This window comes from Chelmon rostratus, chromosome 3 (assembly GCF_017976325.1).
Source record: "Chelmon rostratus isolate fCheRos1 chromosome 3, fCheRos1.pri, whole genome shotgun sequence".
NCBI lineage: Eukaryota > Metazoa > Chordata > Actinopteri > Chaetodontiformes > Chaetodontidae > Chelmon > Chelmon rostratus.
In genome coordinates, this window is record NC_055660.1 from 11,744,509 (window position 1) to 11,761,361 (window position 16,853).

Here is a 16,853-nt window from a genome sequence, read left to right on the forward strand (position 1 = left end):
GAGAAATAAAATAAATGCATAAAAAAACAAAAAACAAAAAGAAAACAAGAATCCCTGTCAAGTTTCATCCTGGAGTTAGTCATGTTACACCTAAAAACGTACAATAAACCGAAAAGAAAAAAACCCACAGTGAACAAAAACACCTTGTTCTTTCTCAGACCAGGGTGGGACCGACCTGACTTATCGCCTCCAGGGTGAAACCAGACGACTGAATCCCAAAATGTTTTGACTTTCAGGGGAAGAAATGAGAGGTTTGCAGCCCTCCCATACCAACCCCATTCACTGCTAAGAACAGGAATAGCGCTATAATCCCTGTGGGTCATTCTTTTTCCTCAATCTGTTGCTCATTATGTACTTCTATAGGGTTTTGTTGTTGTGAAAAAATACCTGAAAAGAGGTAGGGTGGCAAATATTGGTCAGTCAGACACTTGAAGCGTCTCCCTCCTCCTTTTGCAAGAGGGAGGTGAAACAAAGAAAAGAAAAATGAACTGATAATAAAAGAAAAGAAACAGCAGAGGATACTATATTTCCCAGAGTATCGGCTATCCCTTCGCCAGGCTCCCAGGTAAGGTATACATAAAAGTACGAGGCACAGAAAGGAGTCATTATTCTGAGATTGAGGTATGGCACTTGGTCTCTGCTGACCAAGTTGACATATATATTATATACTGTATACTTAAGTTTATAAATTACATCTAGTACAGGTAGTTAAGTCTGCGCCATTTTCCGACTGACAAATATTGCTGCCCATCCCATTGGCTCGATCCTGAGACATTTACAGTACTGAAGGCTACTGTCGCACGCCCGCATCAGAAAACGACTGCGTTTCCAAAGCAAGCAGCGCAAAGAGAAACTGAAAACGAAAGAATAAAAACAACAGTCTGTTAAAAATTAACTGACAGTGCCAATCTTTTTTTTGCAGATCACTGTTCTGGTCTTGTAAGTTTGAGATGTTCAGTTCACTACATTCATTTTGAGTATTTGTTAATATATATGCACGTATATAAATAGATATACACTGTTCTCTTAAGTATATAATATAGTATGAGGTTTCTTTAAAAACAGCAGTGAGACTCAGTTGCAAGAAGGAGGACTTTTTCGGACAGGGGGAGCCGTTAACCACATGACTGCAAACAATCATTGAAAAAAACAAACATGAAGAATCAAATGAAATGAAATAAATATACCTTTAATGGCATGCACCTCAGTAGATAAGATCAGGCTGAAAATGGGACTTTGGGGAATTTTTTTAGTTACTCGTGGTTTTTAGAAAGTAATGACAAATTTATGGCAAAAGCCAAAGAATTGAAAGGTAGAGAAAATGTTTGTAAAGGATTTAGACACTTGTGTAAATTGTACAATTTGGGCCTTGAGAAATCGCCCCTCTCAGGGGAATTCAATCGAAGTGCTGTTGGAGTTTATCCATGCAAACCTGTGCATTATGTGCCAATTACACTATTTCTACACATTTTTTATAAGCAAAAATACATGCTTTACATGCATTACATGAAACAGGCTAACAGGCAGAGTCCCATAACTTTGTTTTGTTCTGTTTTTTAGAGGGAGGGGGCACACTGTATATCGTGTTTTGTAAAACTGTATTCACAGCTGGCTAAGTGAGCAGCTATCAAACCTTTTATCCAAGGCATGTTCATAAGAAGTGCTTTACTGTCAACACTGGGGCTTCGATCCTGTTTTAACTATCAGATCAGTGCATTGTCCTTCGCTACGACGCGCACAACAACCTTTTAGACACTTCAAATGCTCAGCATTGTCAAAGTGTTGGACGCATTTCATGCATGAAGACCTCCGGCAATACTGTTGTTCCAGGGGTCTTTTCTAGAGCTTTTCCCATTGGCCATGCAAACCTGCCAATCAGACCACGTTAGCTGTAAAGCTTAAGGTGGATATGCAATAACCATAGAACGGAAAATTAAGATTGTATGCAACAGGGAGTAAATAATTCTAATTATAATTAGAAATTTGATTAATTCATAACTTAGTATGAGCTTGAGCATCTGTGGCTCAGGATTAATTGTGTTGAAATCTTCTCATCATAATATATTCAGTTGGCCAGACCCCAAAATCAGCCAAAAAAAAAGTGGTGCATGCCATTTTTAAGAGAATAATCAAAGAAAAAACAAATCAAATAAATAAAATGTACAATACGTTTTCGAAAGGAGTGAATCATCATCATTTCATCAAAGAGGTACAATTCTCATGTTTAAAATCTCACAGACTGGGTGAGCACCAGGCAGTGTTAGGAGCAAAGAGCAACATTTACCACAGAGCAAAAAAAATCAAAACCAAAGAAAACATGAAAAACAAAAGATTTTGTCATCTCCTTCAATCTTTTCCTGATGGAAAATAGCAAAAGAGCTTTTTTTTTCTTTCCACCTGTGTCCTCTGAGAGATATTCTTTCCCCACCTGGTAAATGCAATGATTTTTCTATCCCTGGTGCTTCAGTGGTGAGGGGAGGGAAAACGACAAGACGACACTACACAAATCTCTACTTGTTCAAGCTGTCAACCTTTTTTTTTTTAACATTGGAGGTAATCGAGAGGGAAAAAAAGAGTAGTTTGGGTCCAAGCTGCAGCTTTCTGAAAGTCTTCACACACTAAAGCTTTTTTCTTCCATCCCTCTGCCCTCGTCATTGCTCCTTGCTCTGTATCCCCCAGAGAAGAGCTACACTACATGCATAACCTCAAACAGCTTTCTTTCTCTTGTTTTTCTCTTATTCTTGAAAAGTGCTATTTTAGAAGTTTAACGCCATGAGTTCGATCCTCAAACCCAACTTCAGTGTTTTCTGTTATTTATCATGATTCATTAGCAGGTCTACCTGCTATGGCGCTGCCATATTTACTCATATGGCCCCTTCCACAGACAAAGCATTAGTGAGAGGCGTGTCTTGTCCTCCTGTCTGTCTACTATAGGTCCAACAGGAAATGACCACATTTGAAACCCACGTCATCTGTCTCAGTTACCCTGAGTTAAAATGAGGAGAAAAGAAATCATCCAGAATCAAGGATTGGCTTTTACATCATCAGTCATAATAATTTATAATATATTAAATCTGCCTTCACCTTGCCTCTATCAACTACCCCTCCCCACTGCATACTGCCCACCCACCATCCCAAAATGAACACCCCTGTATAAATGCACATTGTTGTAGTAAACTGCCTTTAAAACTGTGTTTAAAGTTTGAGGGAGAATAATCTATTTTGAATTTTATCAGCAAAGTCGCTTCGGCTTAGTTTGATTAGAAAAGGAAAAAAAAAAACATCAGCAATGTGTTGTTGTTAGCTAACAGGAGCTAAAACTCATTGTTATGGCTATCTTAAGCCTTAAGAACTAGATAATCAACTGGATAGCAGCAGAGTTTCACATTCTGATCCTAAAAGGCCTTCATCCAACAAAGATCTTTGAGGGGATGAGCTCACTTCAGTCACCAATTGGAGGACAACTTGAATGTGGCTCCAGCATTCCAGGATCAGCAGTGAGACACTGATGGAGGTCCATGAGGTAGCAATCTGCCTTAAAAACAGCTGATCCATTATCAGATTACCCCTAAACTTGTCCCTTGGCAAAAAAGAGGGTTTTAGAGCTTCCTGGGATCTGATTATGGATCAGCATGGCGATGTGCACCTCTGACCCGTTGCAAGGTTGCGACTGGGCTTCAGAGACAGACCATAATAAGTGCATGATGCAAGGGCAACAATGCCGAGGTAACCTGGTCTGTAAGCGCCAGACCCAAAATGTAGTGCAAAAGAAAGCAAAACAAATCAAATGAAAAGATAAAGGAAAAGATGTTGATTATAGAAGTCAGTAGTGTCCACGAAACTCACAAACATGCATCCCTGAATGATTTTTTTGTGTGTCTTTTCTCATTCAAAAGGACGGTTTAATGTTGCTTTTGTCCGCTCAGAGATTAGCAGAGTATCTTAAGGAGGAAAGTAAAAGTTTGTAGTTAAAGCGTCATGGCTACCTGGCAATAAGAGAATGGGTTTTGATTCAGAACCCTGGTGAGGAATATCAATGGTATGATTAAACCTTACAGTTGGCTTCAAATGTAGTAGACAGTTCACTTACCAATTTTCAGCTAGTACTCCATGACAGAGGGGAGCAGTAAAGGGACTAATTTGTCAGTTTTTTAAGGAGTTAATTTTCAACCTTCCCCTCACTTTTCCCCAAATTGGAATGGTCCAAAGTCCAAACTGCATTTATAAGCAGCAATGGTTCAGTGTATCAAGTTCAGAAGAGGGGGAATGGGTTTTTGGGCTGAGGATTATCAGCATGCTTATGGAAATTTCATTAATTGTCATTTAACAAATGTCTTTAGCTGCATTTGTTAAGCCCCTGGATATTAAAGCTAAACAAATGCTTATACAGCACCTCTTAAGCGATGCTTGTTAAAAACCATCCGATTAGTTGTTTATCTCCAGTTCGTTTTAAGAATCCTCCTCATATTATCCCTGCGTTTGTGCTCACCCAGATACTGCAAAGTAAATTGGCACAAATAAAGCCCCATCCGTTTTCAAATTACTTTAGTCGTTTGACTGAGGTTTACATGTGTAACTCGTTTAGTCGATTGGTTTGAAATTGTCTTCAATCTCTTCTTTCACATTGTCCTTGAGCTCAGCAGCTGCAAGCGGCTGGCCGTCATTTCGTGGGGTTGTGGTAGGCGTGTTCTCCGACTCAGCAGGAAAATCCTGGCCCCCTGTTTCCATCTTCATCATCAGCTTGAGCTTCTTCTTAGGGGGGTTCTTCAGGGTTCCCATGCGCTCCTTGACCTTGTACTCCAAGGTGCTGTGCGGAATCCCATACATGTTCTGAGCCTTGGACACACTCATTTTCCCGCTCATCACTACTGCTATGGCCTCCTCCAGGATCTCACTGTTGTACTGGCGATAGCGGCCCCTCTTCTTCCTCGGCTGCTTGGAGTTTGGGTCCCCTTCCACGTCAGAGGTGGAGTACGCTGGCCCGGAACTGGAGTGGTCCAAGTCGGAGCTCCAGTAATCAGTTGCCCCATCCAGCAGGCTTCCAAGGCTTCCTCCACGGCGGTTCTGCTTGGGCAGGATGGCTCTCAGCTTCCGGCTCAGGGTGTTGTCCCCATGGCCACCACCCCCAACCCCCATGGCGCCATAGCCATATAGCTCAGAGGCATGGGAGTCCCAGGAGAGATCCATGCCTCGAACTTGGGGGATCTTTAGGTCGACAGGAGGTGAGTGGCCCTGGTCTCTCTTGCCCTCATTGTGGTGGTGTTGAGCCTTGGAGGCCTGATTGTGGTGGTGATGGTGGAGGGAACTCTTGAAGGAGAAGGCTCCGTGGTGGTTGTGGTGGTGATTCTCCAGGAATGTTGGCAAGTCTTTGAGGTCACTGAGGGCCCCACTCAGAGCTCCACTGGCCTGTTTTAGCTTCAGCAGGCTATCAAGATGGGCCTTGCTTCCCCAGAAAGAGGAAGAGCCCTTATGGCCAAGCAAGGAGTGGGACTGCCCATGATTGAGCAAGCCAGCTGACTCTAGATTAGCCAGTGAAAGAGCAGCAGGCTGGCTCAGGAGGCGGTGTTTCTGGCTGAGAAGTTCTTCCTTGATACGCAGGGAGCGTGCCAATGGGGGCTTGAAAGAGTTGGAGTTGGCGTAGTTCTCCCTCAGTCCGTCCTGCAAGCTTCTCTGCAGGAGGCCATCCTCCTCATCCACCTCTGGCAGGGTCTGTTCCACTTTGAGGGAACGTCTGGATGGAGAAATAAAGAGGACAATTTAGGAACAGTGTCAGGGACCATGGCTTGATGCAGTCTGTAAAGTGTAGCTGCAGATTAAAATATTAGACAATGGACTTTTTACCATCCTACACATGGGGCAAAATGTCACCAAATAATTATTTAGAGTGTCAGTTCACCTAAATCAAAAGCGACATAACAAAACCACAAATAGATTATATTTGACAAACAGCAGCATCTTTTGCCAGAAACAACATTTTGAGATAAACCACAGACCTCACTCTCAATGGCTTTTGACTGTCTACTCATTACTACTTCTTGTTCTTCAATGAAAACAATTTCATGTGTACCACTCAGGGTAAATAGGAAAATGCAGTATTTTGTGACTTAAATGAATTGAAATTTTCCCGTATAATGAAGCTCGAAATGAAGACACGGTCCTGCTTAGTAAAACCTAGCAAATCTCAGAAATGTCTTGCACATTAGTCTTTCTTTTTAGCAGAACATTAACAGGCTTACAACTTGGCAAAACAGTTGCAAACAAGTTGTTCTTCTCAGCCCTTCATTATTAAACATTAGTTAGTTGTTTGAAGTAACTCTGTATTCAAGCTGAGGTAGCACAAGGATGGGAGAGTCATTATATTTTAATCTTTGAGCTCATAATTAAATCTCAACAAATGAGTATTTAACTTGAATGCATTGTGCACATAAATTTACAGTTCAAATGGCATAGGAAAGCATTAAATATTGATATTAGTCCAGCTGTCACCTTTGAAATTTTTCCTCTGTATTGTATCATGTCTTCACTCTGGTTAATACTAACTTCAGTTTACCAGCTAATATTTCTTCAGTGCCATGTGACAATAACATTGTGAATATTTAGGGATATTGGGGGAAAATAGGGAAGTAGACAGATACAGCATAAAGCAAATAAATGTATATAACAGCATTGTCTGCTCAGCAAATCAATAAAGTAACAACAGGTAGAGACTAGGGAAGAGGCTCAAAAGCAAGGACACAACAGAGAAGCAATCTTTTTGGTTTTATCACATTTATACCTTCCAATTGTACCAAAATTATGGTTATATTTATGACTAATCTGCATTTTTATTGTGAAATACTAGATTACTTCAGGCCCTTTAAATTCAAAATTAAACAATCCATCATGGCAATATCACTTCTTGATTGAGCTGTTAACATCTGAACACAAACATATGTAAAAGGGCATGTAACAAGAGTTACATGCCAAAACCTGTGTTAACCTGTCCCATGCTATGTTTCCTATGTCTTGCTTTTAATGATTGTTTACATTTTCATCTTCCATCTTGGATGAATAGGTTGTATTGAAACTGAAATTCAACTCACGTTTTTTTTCTTGCCAATAACCATCTCGTATTCCAATATTTCAAATTTCTGAAAACCGCCTGCTGCTGAAACATATGCTTACAAGCAAAGTGCCTCCACTTGAGATGCTGCAGCCAATGTTCTATAAGTAACTATAGCAACAGTGGAAAGGCTCTTTAAAAAAATGCTCCCTTAGGTTCATAATAACAGGAAATAGCTTGTCAAGTCAGCAGATTGCACGGGGGAGAAGAAACTTGAGGGAAATACTGTGTCTCTCCATTGGAGACGTATTCTGACATATTCGACAGTGCAACTGACTGTGCGGTGTGGGGAGTCCACAGCAGGAGCTTTAAGACAGATTACCACAGTAGGCGGTCTTGGGTTGGTTGAAAACAATACAGGGTTAACGAGAGGCTTTGGAGTCTGCACTCTAATAGAGCGTTCTGTTACAGTAAGCATACAGTCATCAGGGAGGCTGCAGCAGACAGTAATGGTGGATCTGAGGATTCAATGTGAGCAATCATTTGTGAAAATAAAAGGAGCAAAGGAAAAATATAGTGATTGGTTCAGCATCTGGGTGTATGATCTGTATTCCCTTAACAACACTGTATGTGTTCTGAGGCCCAGTGGTTTTAAAAGCATGTCAGTTTAATCCTGCTGTCATTATTTTATTTCTGAATTTGTAAATTTTAAACGTTTCATTTTGAGGCCCTCAGTAGATTGATTTTGTAGACCATAATGAGGCATCTTAAACCAAAACTAATTTTTCTTTTACAGTTTGTAGCTCCTAAATACCTCATGACCAACCTGCTTAACACAAGTAACACATTTTTTTAAATTAAATACCTGATAAACAATAAAATAGTAAATACATGACTTTAAATGAAAGACCAGTAACCTGTAGTGCACACACAAACCTGGTGTGTGCTTTGGGATTGTCTGGCTGTCAAAGATGAATTGGTGTTAGTGGGGGTGGTACTACAGGCTACGCCTACTCCTGTAGTTAATATTTCATGACCTGATCATTAGAGACTCCTGGTGAGGGTTGGGTCCTTAGGGCCTTTGGGGCCTTAGGACCCTCAGGCAGGAGTCAGAGTTGTGTCCCGAGGGGATTCAGGTGCTATTTCTAATGTTTCTTTTAGTTGTATTATGGAAATACTTTACCATGCCATGTTTTACCTGCTGAGCCCTTGCTAGTGAAGGATATCAGCGTGTAGTATCTTGTTGTGTTAAGAGTGAAAAAAGAAAGCTTGTGCATCCCTAAAAAGGTTTTGCTAAGCATATTCAAAGATATTTTTTCATGTCTGAGTCTGATAAATCACTTCAGCATCTGTCTGTTGACCCCATCAAATGTAAACTTCCAGGGAAATTGACAATTCCTGGGAACACTGAATCAATAATGGTGACCTCACTCTCTTTGACTTGGTGAATACAGATATGCCAACTAGTAAAATGCTGTAAATTTTAAAGAAATCCCACTTTTCTCTCAATCTTAAAAGACCTCCTGACCTGGTGCAGTATGGCTTTACTGTTCAAAATTATCCTTCACTGTCATTTCCTCGTTTCAGCAGCAATTGTTATTACAACTTGTGTCTTGGTTTTGACCAAGTTTCTATCAGTTATAACACTGTGCTCACTTAAGTAACTGCTGAGATCTAGGATAACTGCCAGATCCCAACAATCAGGTCACACTGTATAACAAAAACAACAAGCAGTTTAGCAAGAGTATCTAAAGCACTGATTGGGGAGTAAAAATGAAATTGACCACATCCGATTGGACCAAATCTGAAATGTTTTGGCAAAAACAATTGGCAATGCAGTAAAAATAATACCTAGAGGGTTATAGACCAAAAAATATTCTTTAAAGCCCCTGTTAAATTCCAGGTCCATGACTGCTGTTGCTCCATTGATAATTAGCTTTCTGTTCATTTGAAGCCAAAACTAGTGTGATAAACAGTGTCTTTGTTTGGTAGCTCTGAATCTAAGCAGCACTTACTTTCAAACTGCAAAGACACAGCTCAAAAAACCTGAAACTTTACTTAAAATAAGCAAAATTATCTGCTAATTCTCCTGCAGAGAAGCTTGCTGTTGCTAAGAACAGAAAAATGTCACTTAACAAGATCTTTAAAATAACTAGAAATATCTAGTCTCAAGGAAGCCACAGGTATCTCAAAAGTAGTACAGTTAGACTAAAAACCACTACATATATGTAGATACAAAGAAATCCAGACTTCAACAAAGCAGTTTGTTATTGTCAGTGTAGATCAAACAGCTTTATAATTCTGGAAGTTCTAGTTTCAAATATTAGTTAGTCAGAACCAGTAATAAAATCTCAGTAAGAAGTAACAATGTGTTACATAATTATATTTTAAATAATTCAGGACAAAAAAGCCAGCCACCAGGAAGATCTACTCATGTAGAGGCCGCTTGGCACTATAATCAATATCAATGCAACACTTCTCATATCTCATTTCAGAAAGTAATTGGAGGTGTTTTCGCTGCTGGATCAAAGAGGTGCTGTCCACATGGTGGGCGCAGGTTTCTATGCCTACATCCTCCACTACTGCAGCCTCACCTCATTCTGGCTGTTTGGGGCTGCTCTGTGCATTGAACCTCTACTAATCCATGTTTGACCTACGGATCAAAAATATTCCAGGAAATGGCAAGCGCGATTAGCGTCGATTGTTTATTCCCTCTTGATGCAAGAACAGACTATGACGGCTACTGATTCAAACATGACTTCAAGGCAGAATACGTGTTCATCAATAAATGATTGGGCTGCAATGCCGAGGATTGATAATAAAGGCACTGACTTCTGGATTAAAAGAGAAAAGTAGACAAAGCCTCCATCACGTGTTTGACACATATTGCCACTGAGCTATCTCTGGAGTGGGGGTAGAAGGGTGAACGTGGGTGAGTCTAACTTATAAATACATGTACACAAGTGCATACAGGCTTGGCATGGAATTAATGGTAGCTCAGGTATTGATCAGCTGAGCAAAACCAATAAGAAAGAGATGAAAGGTGGGAGGCGTTGGCCTCGAGCACTCCCTCGAGGATGACCAGGGGATGATCAAAGTATGCGCCCCCAAAATGTAGAGAGGGCACGGCCCTTTTAAGACCTGCGGAGCTTCACTGTGCTGTGCTTACAAAGTTGATTCCCATAAACACTCCATCAACAGGTTGTTTCCAGCCTGTTTAATTTCTGAAAGTCTATCTATGTAAATAACATATTATGTACTGCACAATGGAGAGACAAAGGAGAAAATATTTTAATTTGTATTTTGAGTAAAGCCATGTTCAACAGAGCTGCTAGTGTTTCTTAATAGGTTTGGTATCTTAACACACTGACTGTTATGACAGTGTTGTGATAAAATCCACACAAAGTAATATTATATAAAAGCTTAAGACTGACAGGTTCAAATGGTTTTGCACTTTCAGGAGTAAAAAAAAAACACTTGTAGAGAGTCAAAACATCATTAACATAAAATCCACAGAAAAGAAACAGTAGTATCTACTGTGTATGAGCTGCATGGTCGATAGACACAAATATCTGCAACAGTTTTTGTGTCTTTTCATGATACAAATACACTACTAATATCTGTGGTTGGAGAAATACATTGCATTTTTCAGTAGGACGTAAGCAGAGGTGAACAGAATGCGTATAACTGTAGTGCATCGTTTGTCTCTTTGGTCACCTTGTGGTGCTGCTACACAGCAGTGGATTCACTGTTTTGCTCATGTTTACTTCATGCATCTTTTATGAAAATGTTTAAGTATCTTACTGGTGCTTTTGCATGCTTTCTCCCATTTACCACATTTGTCTTGAAGTCTTTCACTCTGCTTTGTGGTTGGTGCAGTGATGCATTCAAATGCTGTAAGAATGTCAGACTTCAGAGACTTCAATAACTTGTTTGGAAAAGGACAGAAACTGAAATTATGATTACATTTTCATTTGCCTTCTTCTATTTTTGGGTGACAGCGTTTTAAAACCCTAGTTTCAGATGTCAGAGCTCCACACCAGCACTGAAAGCACCACAAATACTGCAGAGAGAAAGCATATCTTGCCTCAATGATCATGTGCACTGTCACTCTTTAGTGACATTACATTTGGAGTTGACTGCTACATACAGTATGCTGTAGCTACATATAGAGTATGTAAGTCAAGTTAGTCAACACTAGTTTACAGACTGAAAGGGCTACTTCACAGTGCCAAATTTGGCATTTACTACAACCAATTTTTACAGGTGCATGGTGAATTGTAAGCAGTTAAACCAAAGAGTCTCTTCTTAGCTTATTTCACTAGTTTTTGGATGTGTGAAATGGTAAAATCTGTCCAGTATTTTTAAAAGAAAAAAAAAAAGCATAGAAATTTTTAAATCTGCCTGTGATGGTTGTCGTCTGCTTGTGAAATCAATCATTGTTGGCCACAAACATGAAGCTTGACTGTGATATATAATTCTAGATATAATTCTGTATCTGTCACCACATCATCACCTCAGGCCAAATCTCCACACAGCATTTTAGTGTTAGGCTGACAGATGCTCTCTGGAAAATGCAGTGCAGAAACACAATGGCAGTGACTGCTTTAACCTCTCCAGTGTTGTTTTAGGCACATGACTATGCTGCTCTGCTAACAGAGGCCAGTTTGACTAATCCTGTTGTCTTACCCTTTGACCTCGGGTGCAGGGGAGAAGCCGGGAAAGGTGTTGTGGCTGCTTGCACTGTGGTTCTTCTTGGTGGAGAGGTCCAGGACGCCATCTGAGGGAGAGAAAAAAAAAAAAACACCCAGGAAAAAAGATTAAACACATACACATCAAATCCTGTTCGGAGCATTACTGCTCACATTCAGAAATACTTCCATGAATTTGTGAAATAAACTGAAGGTTGTTCATTTTGAATGCTTATCAAGCATTGTGTAGGAAACTGAATTTCAGAGGACGGCACATTTTTTGGGGAATTAAATCAATAGATTTCTGTAACATTTAGAGGAATTTATTGAGGTTCCCTGTCACCTTATTTTAGCAATTAGCTCGGTTGCTAACCAGTGTAAAAACAACCCAAAGAGGACACTTGGAAAAAGACTTAAAAACAGTTTGACAAGAAAACTCTAAAACCATTTTCCAGCCACTAAGTGTATTCCCATCTATCTGTTTTAATGCACATTTGTAATTTGCGCATACAAATGCGTCAATTGGCAATGAGAAGAGGCTTACTGAATAAATTGTGATTTATATGAAACGTGAATTAAACATCCACTGAAGGTTATACTGGAGTGACTAAAAATTGCAAACAGAAATGTCGGATTTCCATCATGTTTTCCAAACTGTTTTTGTTTCTTAAAGGTTTTACTGGTACTAATTAATTTACATCATCTTGTTTCATCCTCTTTCTCTGCAATGGTTTTATGGCACCCAACTGTACAACTGGCATCTCCAACTGTTTGGCTTAATGCACTCAACTCCTAGTATTTGCATAACATTTGTGAAGGGAAACCTTTTAATTTGTATTTTCTTTTGCTGATTTTAACATGATCTTTCAAGATTTTCTGGAAATTTAGTAAAAATTGGTGCTAAATTTCAATGGAAATCATTTATTTAAATCAGTCATTTAAAACAACTCAGTTTTAAATGATTGAGAAGCTCAAGTTAAACCAATAGTCACATAAAGAGACTTTGTCAATTAACTTTCACACAATTCTTTTGTTTGTTTTTCACTAACAAACAGTATAAAAAGTTGCAAATGGACAGTGCTGTGCATTTATTGCATTACAGATTTGTAAAATTTACCTCCACAACGAGAGATCAACGCTATTTATACGTTTATATCGCTATTACTGATATACTATTAATGACATCAACTGGCATCTAATACATGTTAACAGCTTTTTGTGTATGTCTGCATATAAAAACTACTTCTGTTTTTTGTTATTTCTGTGGTTGGAAGACGAGACTTGAGATATTCTATGTGCTTTAGAACAGGTGGACTCTCTGTGACTCTCTTTAGTAATAAAGTCTGGGAAATATGGTAACATGCTGTGTGTGAAATCTCAGTTTATTTGTGAATATGTTTGTCAGGCGAATCAGGTCACACCACACACACAGAAAAGATATGTCATTATGTATGGGGACACAAAGTTAGTCGAACGTAAGTTATAGCTGATCTGTTCTATATAAAAATAAAAAAGAAGCTTAGCGTTTCTGAGGACATCTTAATTTTCTTATTTCTCCAGACCTTTCTTTCATGACTACAGAGCTCTATTTAATGATTAAGACATACAGGAACCCTATAAGATGGAAGATTTTATTTCTGTCTGAAGGCCAAAACTTTTCACATAAGCTTTGTTGCTAAGTCTGTTGTTTGTATGGCTAAATCATTGCGTTTTTGAAAGCCTGCACTTGAAAAACATACAGTATGCACACATGATTGCAAACATGTACCAATAAACAGAACAGACTCTCTGTATGTTGCTGGTATAATCCCTGTAGAGTGCAGCTGACCTTCTGACCCTTTAACCCACACAAACCTACACTGCATAGGCACAGTACTCGCTAATCTTCAGGGATTTTTAATGTGTAATCGGACAAAAAAGAAAACATGAGGTGATATTAAAACGAAAAACAGAGTGACTATACAGCACAGCGACAGAAAAATAATCAATCTGGTCATGTGAATGGTAGCATGTGTGTATATATAGCACATACATGTGTAGTAACCATGGAACATGTTTGTACGCAGAAGTTTGGCCCAATCAAAATGCACTTAAAATGAATTCTTATATAGCTATGTATATATATATATATATATATATATATATATATATATATGAACACTGGAAAACTTAGCTCAATGATAGGTCAGAGACACCTGCTGGTAGACATCACTGCCGGGAGGGGGCAAATAAAAATGTTTGTAAGCAAAAATAAAAATGTCATCATTCTTTGCTGTGAAGAATTAATGACTAGTTAATGATTGGTTTAGACGATGTTTAGTGGTTAATAGCCCAAATGGCACTGACATATTGCCACTTAATAGGTTGTGGCCATTGTATTAGCAAATAGTCGCCTCCTTACACATCTTGTGGGCAGGGAGTAAGACTAGGACCCTATTAAAGCCATGTTTGTGTCCACCTGTTCAGGATTCACCAGCTAGTCTCAATCTTTGTCTGTCTGATGAGTGCTGCTGCGCAGGTCGTGTACAGTGGATTCATCAGAGTTTATTCGCTGAAGTAGCTGACTGCTGCAGTTGGATTCAGGGTTGATTTGAATGCTCAGACTGAACCATACAGTAAAAGTGCCACAACACCCAGTCCCCCCCCCCGAAATTAAATACACTGTGTAATTTAAACAGGTGCATCTTAGACCCCCACCTATATTCAATCTCTGGGCCGATGCTGATAAGGGAAGCAGGATATTTTTTTGCTTAACAATAAGCTTTATCAGTGCTCTTAAACAGTAAATTACAATGGGAAGTTTATAATTATAAATTACCAACCCGTATTAGTAAAAAATATATATATATACATACATATATATATATATATATATTTATACCAATATCAATAAATTTGTGACTGACCGAAATCAGCTACAGTGCACGTGTTTGTGTATGATCGAGCTTTGAGGATAATCTGAATCAGAATTCATTGAAAAGGTGTTTGGTGTGTGTGTGTGTGTGTGTGTGTGTGAGAGAGAGAGACAGTGTGTTAGCATGAGGTGGATGTAAATGCTAAATCTTTTTTGTTAAAATTAAGGAGGCTTACTGTAAGCAGATTCCAAAAAGCTGGTATTAAAGTGGGTGACCAGTCACACTGTGGTTGAGGGTTGAAACAGCGAGCTGTCGCTTCAACCCTGCAGCCTGTTCGATGATCGAAACGCCAACCCCCTGCTGGTTTAGTTTGATTAAATGTAGATTGAGCCCTGAGCTACATTTCAGAGCTCATTATAGTGCTGCAAAGTCTCAATCCAAAAGATGATGGCTTTTCAGGGAGCTGCTCATGAGCCCAATCTGTACATGCTGAAAGTGAGTCTCTATATGTAGGAAATGAATCTCTCTTTTAATGTCAAGCTGATGAAACATTTTCTAAAAACCATTTTAATATCTAATATGTAACTGTTAACTACTACCATTTGCTGTCAATAGGAGAAGTAATTGATGATTTACGTGTGTGTGTGTGTGTGTGTGTGTGATACTGACGTTGTGGTACCATGAAGTTATTGATTTATTGCAGATTTAAAAAGCTGTTTTAGTGTCACGGTTGAGAGCTTAAGTTTCAAGTAAAGGTTGGGTTGGACTTGTGGTCATATTTTAGGTTAGAGTAAGACTTAAAGGAATTAATAAAAGTCAACCCAACATCCTCACAGGTGACAGAAACAAGTCTGTGTGTGTTGTTGCTCTCACCCTGCTGGCTGGTCTCTGGGTCCTCCTGGTTCTTTTTCACGGAGAGGTCCAGCGGGCCATCCTGGTCGGCCATGAGAAGCTTGCTGAGGACGGGATTCTGTGCAGAGGCAGCAGCTGTACCTCCTCCTCCACCATTACTGGCTCCCGTACCGTTGCTGCAGGCAGGTGCTGAGGCAGCAGCAGCGGAGGCGGAGGTGGGGCTGTGGCCCGGTCCGGGGGTCGGGGATGGAGAGGAGGAGGCTGACGATGGAGGTGAGCTCGGCGCGGGCGGTAGCCCAGGCGGGGAGCATGGGGCCGGGGCCAGAGACGCCACTCTCGGCAGGCTTTGGTCCTTCATGATGCCGTTGGGCAGGGGCGAGTCGTCCTGAGTAGTTTTTGAGGTATATTCGGCAGCGAACTGGCGGATCATTCGCTGCATGATCTCACGAGCCACTAGAGGAATGTGAGGTTCTGAGAAACGTGGGAGGTCTGGAGAGAAACAAAACAGAGGAACAACCATGTCAGCGTCCCGTCCTCCAGGAACTTGTTCACTCATGGCATGTTCAGTTTATTTATCCCATTTCATCCTGAAAATGTAATCCTGATCCTCTGCTGAAATAATCCAAATATCACTCAGAAGCATCACTTAATCCTGCCTATTGACCATGATGACCGCACCATGATAGTGTGTACAGCAGATTATTGCCACTGTCTCCAGTTTCTTTTCTCTGTTACTTCAGAGTTAAGTGAGTATCTTTCTGTTTTGTATTGTTGGTTGGACAAAATATGCAATTTGAAAACCTTGCCTTGGGCTTCTAGGAAATTGTAATGTGCATTTTCACAATTTCTGCCATTTTATAGTTTATACTATTTATAATCATAATTGAAAGATTAATAGCTAGCTAAAATAATTCTGAGCTGCAGCCAAATTATCACCATGACATTTCTTGTATATCAGAGCAGTTTTTATTGTTAGCTACGACAGTATACTACATATGGTAGAAAAGAGTAAACAATGGAATATTCTGAAGATTTCGATGATCATTTCGACTCAGGACAAGCTGTAACACAGTATAACAGCAGAAAATCTAGTTTGCTACTGAATCAGATAGTATAGTATCATATCATACAGTTCAATGTTTTACTGTACTGTCAGATATTGTATTGGAAATTATTATAACATCATATAACAACCCTGATTCCAAATACGTTATGACACTGTGTGAACCTCACTTCATCCTTGCTTGTGAACCACTGAGCCTTCCCAGGATGCTCCTTTCATACCCAATCATGATACGATCACCTGTTGCCAATCAACCTGTTTACCTGTGGAATGTTCTAAACAGGTGTTTTTGGAGCATTCCACAACTTTCCCAGTCTGTTGTTGCTCCTGTCCCAACTTGTTTGAAACGT

The 16,853-nt window shown here is 39.7% G+C and overlaps 1 protein-coding gene across 1 annotated transcript in view; it reads right to left on the minus strand.

Annotated features, from left to right (window-relative positions):
• Positions 1–4,581: 4,581 nt before the first annotated feature.
• lcor (ligand dependent nuclear receptor corepressor) overlaps positions 4,582–16,853 on the minus strand; it is a 28,222-nt gene continuing 15,950 nt past the window's right edge. Inside the window, exons 4-7 of the mRNA XM_041933880.1 lie at positions 15,750–15,929; positions 15,462–15,575; positions 11,732–11,822; positions 4,582–5,731 (exon numbers count right to left, since the gene is read on the minus strand). Of these exons, the coding sequence (XP_041789814.1) occupies positions 4,582–5,731; positions 11,732–11,822; positions 15,462–15,575; positions 15,750–15,879 (1,485 nt within the window). The 5' untranslated portion in view covers positions 15,880–15,929. The remainder of the gene's footprint in view (positions 5,732–11,731; positions 11,823–15,461; positions 15,576–15,749; positions 15,930–16,853) is intronic.